We start from the raw sequence: 12579 nt of genomic DNA, 5'->3' as shown, positions 1-12579 counted from the left end.
TCTAGCTTTCTATTTGCAGGGCCTCTTGTATGAAGTTCTGAAAATTGGAATCTGGTACCTGCAGTCCGTTCTGTCACCTTATTGTCCTGTGTGAGTGAACTAGTCCCTCTGTTGCATGTGTAGACCAAGTCATTTCAGTTTGGTGTAGTGGTTAAGAGTGGTGGACTCTAATCTGGAGAACCGGGTTTGATTCCCCACTTCTCCACATGCAGCCAGCTGGGTGACTTTGGGTCAGTCATAGTTCTCTCAGAGCTGTTCTCTCAAGAGCCATTCTCTCAGAGCACTCTCAGCTCCACCTACCTCACAGGGTGTCTGTTGTGGGGAAAGGAAGGGAAGGGGATTGTAAGCTGCTCTGAGTCTTTGAGTGAAGGGTGGGTTATAAATCCAATTCTTCTTCTTCATAAAGACATCCTTGCCTCAATTTACATGCAGGTGATTTGTCAGAAAGTGCTCCTGCTTGCTGTAAATCTTCCTGCATGTTGAACAATTCCACATTATACATGAAGCTGTTTCCTTTATAGGCACATTTTCCTTGTGCAAAGATATTTTGATACAAAGGTGCTTACAAACAAGCAGTCATCTCTGTATGCTGAGACAGGCATGCAGGAGAACAAGAAGGTACCACCCTGAGGAGGCAAAGTACGCTGTATCACTTCAGACCTAGGGAGTGCTATTTTTTAATGTTATCCCATATATATATATTTTTAAAAACCTTCCTGCAGGTAAAATGACTAGCGCGTCATGGAAGGGAGTTCTAGCCAGTCTGCTTCTTGCTATACTCTTTTTTTTTTTTTTTTAGCTGCAGGAAAGTTCTTATGCAGATACCATTTTAAAAAATAACCTCTCCTCTCCTTGAAATGGTACAATCTGTTCCTCCATCTTGCCACATCATTTCTGTCTCATTTTTCTGAACGAAGAGACCACACTATAATATGTTAGTAAGAGAAGTGTGTAACTTGCTCCCTGAATACTGAAGTATGATTTCAAGCCATTCAGACAATTGCGTACTGTCCAACCCCTTCCCCAGACTCTCTGTGACTTCATCACGGCAATTTTTTGTGTGAATCCATGCCAACGGGAGACAGTGGCAGCAGTGACCAGTCTGTCCTAGCACATGTGAGGGTGAGTACACAGTAGAGTACACTGAGTATGAAAACCAGCTCCTGCGTACCTTGGATTATGGAGCAAGGCTCCCATGCTAAAAGGATGTGATTTCCAGAATGGCATTCAGGAAGGCATGTGAAACAGTTTTATTCCAGAGAACATTTGGTGAGGGTAAACTGTTTCATCAGACTTGTTCTTTCTAATTCTGTGTGATTTTAATTATATGTGGGGGGTTTTTAAAAAAATTGTGCACTTTAAAATTGTGGCATAAAATCACCCAATAATGTGTTACCAAGATTATTTCAGATCAATAGAAAAATGTGAAATTTTGAGCTTTGTGACTTATTGGTTCCAGGTCTGGTTATTGGTAGTGATTGAATGAAGCCGTAAACTGCTGAACTAACTATGGTTAGTATAGCATACATTTAAAACTAACTAGAGTCTGCATGGAAAACCTAATTTGTCTACTGCTAGTGAGAAGTAACAAGGGTGGTATTTTGTGTGTGTGTGTGTGTTGCAATGGTGCATCTTCAGGTCTGTACCTTGAGGGTGGTGCTGTCAAACAAACTAAGGCTGCACTTACATATTGCTGTGCTATCACTGATCTTTGGGAATCACTGGGAACTGGATCTTCCTGTGTGTACAAGGCAATCCACATGTCAGTGATTGCTGTAGACCAGAAATCCCCAGCATTTTTTAGCCTGTGAACACCTTTGGAATTCAGACACACACAGAGGTGGGCGCAACCACAAAATGGCTGCTACAGGAGGTTTACAGGGTGTCCAGCATTTGGACATCACACTATACCAGAGTTTAGAGTAATGTCTAAATTTTGTTTGTAAGCGGCTCTGCAAAGAATTGTTATAAAAATTGGTTTGCTTTATTGACTGAATTCATGTTGGAATTACCACTACGTCCTGATTCTGCAGAAGTTTTTCATTGTTTTCCTGTCTATCCATTTTATCTATTACAAATCGATGCAGAGGGAAATAGAATCTTTAATAATTGTACAACCCTTATGCGTTTTGCATACAGTTTCGTCAGGGAGAATCTACTGAAATAATAAAAAATGGAAGGGCATATTTGATACATCATTTAAGAAAAATTAATAAAACACAGGGCAATTGCACAGGGCATGCACAGAGTGCAATTCATAATTAGTTGTTAGCATTAAGACAACTGAATCAGCATTGACATATACTACATAATGCATATTTCCAAAGGAATCACAATTTAAATTGTTGTAGGGGTTGTGCAATTATTAAAGATTCTATTTTTTTCTGCACCAATTTGTTTCATCTTCATCTTAAAGCTAGACATTGACCTAATATAGGTACAGAAAACATTTTTTTAAAAAAAAATTAATGTCCTTTCTTTCAGTATTCCATTTGGTGGAACTGCTCTTCCGCAGCTTTTTGTGGTCGTCATGGACCAATATGAAGATGTGTCAGACTGCGAAGTGGATCACTCCTTCTTCGACAGTGATTTTGAGGGAGAGGTTAAGAAAGATGGAACCACAACAGAAGCAGCCAAGACAGAAAACAGTCAGCACACACAAGCAGACAGTGCAAGTTTAAGTAACCCTGACGTAAAGATGGAAACCAAAGTGTTGGAGGGAGTCTGTACTGGTGAAGAAAGGCATGAGAGGGAGACAGAAGCACAGGCAGAGTGTACCTTAGACACTGGTGCCGATGAGAACGCTTTGCCCTTATTAGCGTCCCTCAATGCAGAAAGTGCAAGTACATCTGGTAGGACTTCAGCACAAGGTCAAATAATGCATGAAGAAAGCATTCCAATTCAAATTCCCAAAATAGTTAAACAACATGAAGAAAATTACTATACAGATGAAGAAGACAGTAGTGATGACAGCAGAAACCATAAAGTTAGACTTAAGTTGTCTAAGCAGTCTAGTAGCTCCAAGACAGTCAAGAAAATCACAGTCAGTACTTCCTCTTCTTCCTCTTCCCCTTCCTGTAGCTCTGATACGGATTGTTCTGACACGGATTCTGATGGTTGCTTGTCAGATTCCTCTTGCTCTTCTTCAAAAAAGAAGAGTGCAGGTAGCTTTGCACTTCTTTCTCCAAGACAAAAATCTAGGCCTGGAATAAAGGCAGTGGAAGTAAAACCAAAGTTGGGTGACTGTGCAGAAGAGTCCGAAGATACAGTGACTGATGTAACTCCCCTGTCGACACCAGACATCAGTCCTATCCAGTCTTTTGAACTCGCAGCATCCAATGATAAGAAACTAAAGGTAAAAAGACAAGAAAACGTGAGCCAGGATTTATACGGTAAGTTAGAGGAATTTATGTGCAGCATACAAATGACATGTTTGCTTAATTTTGAGGAGAACAATTACGATGCATTGTTGATTTGTTTCCTCTTCTCTGTAGACCCTGAGAAGGATCAGAGATGTCATCAAAAGGTCTTGCATGATGCTGTGGACCTGAATCATCTCTTAAAAGGTGGCTTTTCTCTTAAAACCCCACCCTTTGCAAGTTGCTTTATTTTCTGCTTTAAAATTGTTGTATAGAATTACATCCTGGTATAGTAAAACAAAGTTCTGCTCTTAAACTTTGTTGGTCTTAAAGGTGCCACTGGACTCCAACTTTGTTTGCTGCTTCAGGTCCACATGGCTACCCACCTGAATCTGTATTCTGGTATAATATAATGCATAATACTGTTCTGTTAGAGTTGAATAAAAATAATTCCCAGGGACTGCTGGCTCAGCAGTTGTTAAAAGAGCCCTTTGGAGTAGAAGTTATTATTAAGTATTTTTTGGCACTTTAAACCTGGAAAGTACTTTACAATCATTTTGTTTTGTTTGCAACATTCCTGTGAGTTAGCCATCAGTTTTTCAGTATGGACATATATTAGAACTGGGGTGGCCACACAGTTCCTTCTTCCCACCAGAATTCTAATATATGTCCAAACACAGAGCTGAAGAGGCAAATCTGGAATTTTATAAAAGACTTAGAAACCAGAGGAAGTCTAAGGGGTAGCAAATAGACAATATGCCCATGTAGATCATTTAGCATAGGGATGCATTCTTATTTTCGCTTGATAGTTTGCCGATGGTGCTAATCAACCTAAAATAGTCTTATCTTTCCTAGGTTAAGTTCATTGTTGAATTCACTGAGATGGTTAAGAGGCAACGATTCTCTAGCTACAGTTATCGCATGAGTAACTAATCATATAAACTCACCTGATGCACGGATAAACAATTCCTCCCTGTAGCATGGATAAACAATTCCAATTTTCCCCCCAGTCTGAAACAGAAGCATGAATTGCTTTATAGCCATAGATTTGATGTAGTTTTAATTGAAAATTAGCCAAAGTATTAGACCAGGAAAAACAGCAATTCTTCAAGTATAAAACCTGTTCTTATTTTATCTAGTTTTTAAATATGTTGGATTGCATTAAAATTTTCCTCAGGAAAATGTGCTAAAACTAAGTATTTAAGAATTGTAAAATTTGTGAAAGGGTATGACATTCCAAAAGTATTGGAATGTATTGCCAAAGGACATTGATGCAGAACAGTTGTACAGGTGAGTTTAAATTCATCCTCTCATTAAAATGTTAACAATATTTGGGCAAAAAACCCTACTGGAAAAATCCCAGTTTGTCAGGTGCCTAGAAATGTAATATAATAAATCATTTTCTGATGCTAGAATATTTATTCATCCTTTTGCAGGGCTGGGCTCCTATAAATATTTGCACTAGTATTTAGGATCTAGAAGGGTTTTTCAGCCCTGTTAGTGCTTGTAGAGAAATGCCTACAAATGCAAGTAAAACATTAGTTTTCAGAATTACTCAGGAAAACAAGAATACAAGTAGAGTTATTTTTTCATTCAAAATGACAGATGTGTGCAAATGCACAAGGGTCACAGTAACTTTCAGTGAAAATTTTTATTTGAACTCAGTGGACATTGCATTTACAATTTAAATTATCAACAAGTACATACAGCGTTCCGTGCACCTTGGTGTTTAGTCATGCCGGCCACATGACCACGGAAACATCTTCGGACAGCGCTGGCTCTTCGGCTTTGAAACGGAGATGAGCACCGCAACCCTAGAGTCGGATTCGACTGGCTTTCGAGCAAGGGAACCTTTACCTTTACCTTTACATTATTGTTCACTTGTAACTCATCTGAACTTTCTGATAGATGCAACCTCAGACTTTATGTTAGAATTTCCTTTATCTTCTTTTGAAAACTCCTCTGTAATTATTTATTTTAATAGAGGCTCTCTAGTCCCAGGCTCTGTTGCAGTGTTTTAATGGGTGTGGGTTGCTTCACATGTAATTCTTTTAATGAAGCTACAGCCACATGAGAGTAAGATGCAAGTCCAGTAGCTCCTTAAAGACCAACAAGATGCTCAAGCTTTCAAAAGTCAAAGCTCCCTTCATCCGATATTTGAAACTACAGACATATAGAATCCTGTCTATCACATTGTAGGCCTCGCTTAGAAAAGACATTTCTTCAAAGGCCAAAACAGGGAGCAGTTGCTTGAGAGTGCTTCTAGCTCCTTTCCATGATGCCATTGACGAATCTGACACCAAACACATTCCTAGCTTCTAGTAGTGCCTCTTGTGTAGCACAAAATGAGTTTGATACCGAAGCAGTGCATCATACAGTCCATGCCTTTGTGTGACGTTCTGATAGGATCTTATTCTTTTTTTTAATTTTTTTATTGTTTTTATAGAGAAAAGGAAAATAAGTGTTTCATACGACACATACTTACAAGTTCCAAGTTTCTACATATAGCATTTAAGACACTGATAGTTTCATGTCCAACCACACATCATACATCTCTATTGCTGTACCACAAGTTTATCCATTTACTTCTATAGATACAGCCATTTATGGTAAATTTGTTTAGCTGGGAGATTATCATTCTTCACCATGTACTCTAGCACCGGGGCCCAGGTCCTGACAAATTTAGTGTAAGTAGGTGAATTACTATTATTTGCTCTTAGCAAGGAGTCTGCTATTTTTGCCATAACAAATTGCTCCCATATTTTCTCCTGGTAGGATCTTATTCTTGAAAATGATATTTTGCCATATTGGTAAATGGATAAGATTGTGTCCATTTTCATTAGGTTCCTTATACAAATGAGCAAAGGTGGAGGAATTTAGTACTTCTCGGTTGGTGTATGTTAGAATTCCCTTTCTGTAGGTTTCCCTCGGAGCTGCGGTGGCTCAAGTGGTTAAGACGCTGAACTGCAGGCTGTGGAAGGTCAGTAGTTCAGCAGTTCGAGACCCAAGTGTGCCGGATGACGGAGTGAGCTCCCGTCTCTAGTTCCAGCTCCTGCCAACCTAGCAGTTCGAAAGCAAGAAATTGCAAGTAGATAAATAGGTACCACTTCGGTGGGAACGTAACAGCGTTCCGTGCGCTTTGGTGTTTAGTGCAGAGTGGCCAGCTGGTGACTTTAGAGGCAAAGAGCATTTCTGGGCAAAGAGGAAGCTGTGTCCCACAGTCATGCTTAGCTTTGTTTCTGTTACGGCTGGAGATTGTAGGAACAAGCTTGGTTTATTGGGAGAGTATCTTTCTGAATTTGTCTCTCCAAAGATTGCTCTGAACTTCCATTGGTCCACTATCCTTGTTTCTATCATTTTCCTGTTATACAGTGATGGAGAGAAGCTTTCTGTATAATAGTGCATCCTGGAGCAATTTCTGTCTAAGTTTACATTTCTAAGTTCATCCATCCGCTCTTGGTCTCAGCCTCCCATTTGACTTCCAGTTATAACAAAGTACACTGAAGTGTTGTTTCAGTGAAGAAGGTCATTAATACATTCGTTGGCCTTTAAGATACAGGGTCTGATCAGTGCCTAAACGAGAGAGCACCTGAATGTTCCTCTTTGTACCATCTTGAGTCTGACAGAAAAAATGGAAGATGTAATTGTTCTGTCTGAGCACAGATGACAGTTCAATGAAGTAGGATAGCCATGTAGAAATGGGTGAGTTCTAAACTCTCTGGTAAATATAGAGCTCTTGATTCATTGCCAAAGGCTGTCATTGGGTGCTACTAACACAATACTGAAAACATAGATGAGGCTGTTTCTTGATGACGTGTTGGCAGTGCATGATTCGTTTAATTCAATTGGACATTTGCTTATTTTATTTATTTAGAAAATGTATATGCCGCCTCTCCAGAGACCTGCTCAGAGCTGCTCACAAAGTGAAAATAACACAATAAAAGAATAACATCCGCCATAAAATTACTAGCCTTAATTAAAAGCCCATCAGGGGCATAAGAACAGCATTGAGCATTGAAGTAATCTCCATAAAACAGCACTCAGACTAGATGCAGACCATACAAACACCTTGAAAATATGAACATAATACACATCAGTGCATGATAATGGGTAGAAATCTTACTTGGTCATAGAATGATAAGCCACAGGTAAAAGTCCTGTGTGCTTATCATTCTATGTGTGCTTATCATTTTTATTCACAAAAGTACAGCTCAGTCCTGTAAATTACAATGTAGGATGGATTGTGGATCCCTCCCTGCTCACAGATCAAGGCAGCTATGCTTAAGTTCTGCATATCAGTTGTAAACCCAGTCCTGTGAATGAACGAAGTATTGTAATATGATGACAAGCTCTTCTTTAGGTTCACAAACTCTTCGCAAAGCAATATTGTGCCTTCAATATAAGGGGTAATTTTGCCAAATACTGTGTCTCACACTATGATTCTGTGACATTGGGATAGTATCTTTCTGGATTTGTCTCTCCAAAGAAGTAAATGGCAGAGGGGAGAATGAAGTTGTGAATTGTCTTGGGTCCCCTTTGTGGAGAAAGATGGGCTACAGATACCTAAATAAATAAGTCCTGTCCTGTACCTGACAATTCCAGTATACATATACCAAGCTGGTAGTACAAACTAGTGTGTGTCTGTGTGTGTGCATGCGTGCGCCTAGTTTTAGAAAAGTTAAAATATGATTGGTCTACATTCAATGCCTATGTACCTTCAGTGGTTGGTAGAAGGATGAATGGGTTGAGACTGTAGCACCCACATGTGATATCTTGAAAAGTTTCTGGTATGTCATTGTACTTTAACAGATATGCAAGATCCTTTGGCAATTGATTATGATGCATTGCTGATGTCATGTAAGCAGGTTCTATATTAAGATGTGTGCAGGTGAGCTTTACAGCATCAGAAGTATTTCAGAGTTGGAGAGTTGGAGAGAGCGTTTCCCAACCCTGTTCACATATATCAGTGTGATGAAGCATCTCAGTTTTGAGGAATTTACCAATTAACATAAAATAGGTGAGAAACTGAAAATAGATCTACTACAAAGTGAAATTATACTAAAATATGTGGAATAGTATGGTGATACAGAGAAAAGAGGGTTCCTTTAGACAGTAAGCAAAACCTAACAAATTATATGTTTTCTGTGATCAGGAATGATTTTTAATGGTAACCAATGTAGCTATATCCTAAGCCCAAAAATGAGTGTTTGGACAAAAAAATCCCAACTTCAAATATAGGCAATGGGGTCTGAACCTGCTGAGGCTGAGTGGGGAAAAGATCTAAGTGTCATAGTGGATAGTTCAATGAAAGTGTCAACCCAGTGTGCTGAAGCTGTGAAAAAGGCAAACTCTATGTTAGGGATTGTTAGGAAAGGGACTGAGAATAAAACTGCCGATACTGTAATGCTTCTGTATAAATCTGTGATGCGGCCTCATTTGGAATACTGTGTACATTTCTGGCCACCGTATCTTAAAAGGGACATTGCAGAGGGGGGAAAAATACAGTGAAGGGCAACCAAGGTGGTTAGGGTGTTGGATCACCTTCCTTACGAGGAAAGGCTGACAGCCTGAGACTTCACAGTTTAGAAAAGAAATGACTAGGGGGGGACGTGAGAGAGGTTTATAAAATTGTGCATGGGGTGGAGAGAGTTGAAAAAGAGAAATTTTTCTCTCTCTCCCAAAATACTAGAATTCGAGAGCATCCGATGAAGCTGATGGGCAACAGGTTCAGGATGGACAAAAGGAAGTACTTCTTTACACAAAGAGTGATTAAAATGTGGAATTCTTTCCAGAGGATGTAGTGATGGTCACAGGAATAAACAGCTTTAAAAGGGGATTAGATAGATTCATGGAGGATAAATCAATGGCGAGTAGCCATGGTGACTGAGGGGAAACTCCACATTCAGAGGCACTAAACCTTTGAGTCCCAGAACAAGGAGGCAACATCAGGGGAAGGCCTTGGCCTCTGTGCTGTGTTGTTGGCCATCTAGAGGAACTGGTTAGCCACTGTGAGACAGGATGCTGGACCAGGTGGACTATTGGTCTGATCCAGCAGGACCCTTCTTATGTTCTTATGATGCTGCCATAACATATATATGTAATAGCAAAAGGTAAAGTGTGTGGGTGTCTGTATCAGCCTTTTATTTTTGATGGGGGAAATGAACACCCACAGCATTAGTTGTTGCTTACCATTTCATAGGCAGCACAATTTTCTATTAAGCACAATTTGTAAGGTCGCTGTTTTAATTGTGCTGTTATAATTTGGAGAAAATTATTTATATGACATGTTGTCGTATTAAGCTGCAGCAGCTCTCAAAGGACCACTATCATGGAGTTGCTTTTGAACTCATAATGCTTCTGTTGAGTACATCTCTTGATTACAATCACTATTGAACCAGCTATTTTGCTTGGCTAACTAGCTAGTCAAGGCGGTCTGACCCTCAGTGGTGGGCTTCAGTCTTGGCCCCAGTTTTCACTATAATTCATTCATCTGGGCAGATGCCTGGTTCCCAGAGACACTCAATCATAGCCCCAGAATTTAAAAAGGGGTCCAGACTGGATCTGAGTTGTTATTGGCCAATTAGCCTTCTTTCCTCACTGGGAAAACTGTATTCCTCTTATTTGCTTATGAAACTTTTGGAACAGATGGAAGCATAACATATTGTTCCCCCTTTTAAATTTAATGTGATAATTCTAAAGTTTGTAACTTTATGTACATGGATATGTGTGTGTGTATAGCCTTAGTTATTCTTATCAGTGAAATGAAGAGAATTGACTTTTTTTTTTTACTGTCAAGTCACAGCTATGGTGACCCCATAGGATTTTCAAGTCAAGAGATGTTCAGAGGTGGTTTGCCATTGCCTGCCTCTACATTGTGGCCCTGGTATTCCTTGGTGGTCCCCCCATCCAGATACTTGTCAGTGTTGACCCTGCTTAGCCTCTGAGGTCTGATGAGATCGGGCTAGCCTGGGCTATCCAGGTCAGGGCTAGAGAACTGACTCAGAGCATTTTTTTTCCCCTAGGAGGGTTTTTAAAAATGGAATTGCTTTTATTTTAACCGTGGATGAAAGTCCCATTAATTCTCAGGATTTCAGTTTCAAATCAGATGTTGTGGTTTCAGGCTTTTACTAAACCTCTCTTATCTCTACATGGGGCTGCCTTTGTCGCAAATTCGGAAGCTGCAACTGGTGCAGAAGGCTGCAGCCAGGCTGTTGATGGATCTCCCTAGACGAGATCACATCCAGCCTGTGCTGAAAGCGCTGTACTGGTTGCCAATAGCTTACCGGGTTCGCTTCAAAGTGCTGGTCATTACCTTTAAAGCCCTATATGGTCAGGGACCAGTCTACCTAAGGGACCGCCTTGCCCCGCATGTTCCCCCAAGGGCACTACGGTCGGGGACCCAACATCTGTTGGATGTTCCAGGTCCCCGGTCCATCAGATTAACCATGACCAGGAATAGGGCGTTTTCGGTGGCGGCTCCTATCTGGTGGAATGAGCTCCCAGAGGAGATCAGGGCTCTGCGGAACCTAGCACAGTTCCGCAGGGCCTGCAAGACAGAGCTCTTCCGCCAGGCTTTCGAATAGGAGCAGCCACCACCACCATTAATGCACCACCAACGCATGAGTTTACCATCCACGCCCTATATATGGACATCATGATGTGGGGCATGTATCATCAATGCCCCACAACCACTGCATTATGGGCGAGAACGGGACGTCTAGGGGGCGGCCATCCTTTTTTAGAAATTGTAAATTGGAATTTAGCTGAGAGGAGCACTAATATTGTTTTAATGCTGGTGTATTTTAAAATTTTGTACTGTTTTCTATTTTATTTGGCGATGTGCCCAGTTAGCCGCCCTGAGCCTCCGGGGAGGGCGGGATAAAAATGTGAATAATAAATAAATAAATAATACCTCCTCTATCAAAATATGGCCCCATTTTCACAGTTGCCAGATATCTTAGCCAGAACTTGATACTTCCATCTTGGATAATGATGCACTTGTATGTTGTTGCACAGAGCACGTTTGAATACTGCCACTGAAGTCTGTAATATATGTATCATCATATGCTGACATCTCCCATCCATCTTTATCCATGTTGGCAACTGCTAGAGATCATTTCTCAGCCAAAACTGGCTGGTCAAGAGTTGTGAGGATCCAGGATAGCGATGGGCAGGCTGGGGAGTTTGGTAACCCAGCCTTAGTCTATAGTTAATAAAAAGTGTTCCAGTTTTGTTTGTAGATTGTTGATCACTGCGCAAATGGGCATGTGGTTATTATTTAGGATAATAGTTCTTGGTTGTTAACTTCTCTTCATGATGAAGGCAATGAAACACCTTTCTTCCTCTCTCATTCTAGGGTGTGGCAGTGAATTGATGGAACTGAATGGGCCCCGAACTGTTTTTGTGTTGTATCCATTTCCTGGGCTCACTTTGGCCATATTAAAAGCCCCTTAGATTTTAGAATGCCTTAGTAGTTACTCATAAGGAGAGAACAGGAACCTGCCGCATTCTGCTGTTGACCCATAAGAAATGTCTTTTGCCTGGATTTGTGATGACCCTCTTCCACAGAGCAGAAGCCAGGGATTTGCCACAAGTGCTTTTCACCATATTTTTGCGAGGTGAGAAAGGACTTGCATGATTTCCCTGCATATTATAAATGCAGCAAAATTTTTCATTTGTGGTTTTAGGAGACAGATGTGTTTTTGTTTTGCTTTGAGGTGAGGTTTTTAAATATCTCCGTACTAAACAATACGTTCTTAACTGTACTCCATAGGGACTGAATGGTAGAGCAAGACTGGGGTGGTTTATTCATCGCGGAAAACCAAGGCACTTTAAAGTTAGAAGAACTCTTCTGTTTAGAAGCTTCAAGCAATGAAGGGTTGAGATGTGTAAGTGACTTATGCATAGTATTTTATAGTTATTTCACTACATTATAGGGTGTAAAACTCTGTAAGTAGAGCTCTGGAGCCATACAAAAGTTTTGGAAATGGTTTTGCTGGAACCATGCAGCCGGGTCCCCGTGCCCACATTTTCTTTGGATTTGAACTATGAAGCTGTATGGCAGGAAAAATAAGTGTTTGAAACTGAGGGGATTCCCAGAGCCATTCAGTATATGTGAAGGCCGTCTCTTTTAATAAAACTCACTGAGTGAGGGAAGCCTTTGGGCTTGCCTGAAGTCTCCATTACCCTTAAATTTAGTATCCCTAAATGAAACCATATT

General features: G+C 40.5%; 1 protein-coding gene across 1 annotated transcript in view; it reads left to right on the top strand.

Moving 5' to 3' along the window:
- The window catches only part of CFAP97 (cilia and flagella associated protein 97), a 29629-nt gene that overhangs the window by 5823 nt on the left and 11227 nt on the right, over nucleotides 1-12579 (top strand). The window contains exons 2-3 of the mRNA XM_015418703.1: nucleotides 2485-3392; nucleotides 3495-3566. Coding sequence (XP_015274189.1) covers nucleotides 2531-3392; nucleotides 3495-3566 — 934 coding nt within the window. The 5' untranslated portion in view covers nucleotides 2485-2530. The remainder of the gene's footprint in view (nucleotides 1-2484; nucleotides 3393-3494; nucleotides 3567-12579) is intronic.

This window comes from Gekko japonicus, unplaced genomic scaffold (assembly GCF_001447785.1).
Source record: "Gekko japonicus isolate JY-2015 unplaced genomic scaffold, Gekko_japonicus_V1.1 scaffold663, whole genome shotgun sequence".
In the NCBI taxonomy this organism is placed as follows: Eukaryota; Metazoa; Chordata; class Lepidosauria; order Squamata; family Gekkonidae; genus Gekko; species Gekko japonicus.
Note: the sequence above shows the minus strand (reverse complement) of the source record. Positions and strands in the feature narration are given on the sequence as shown.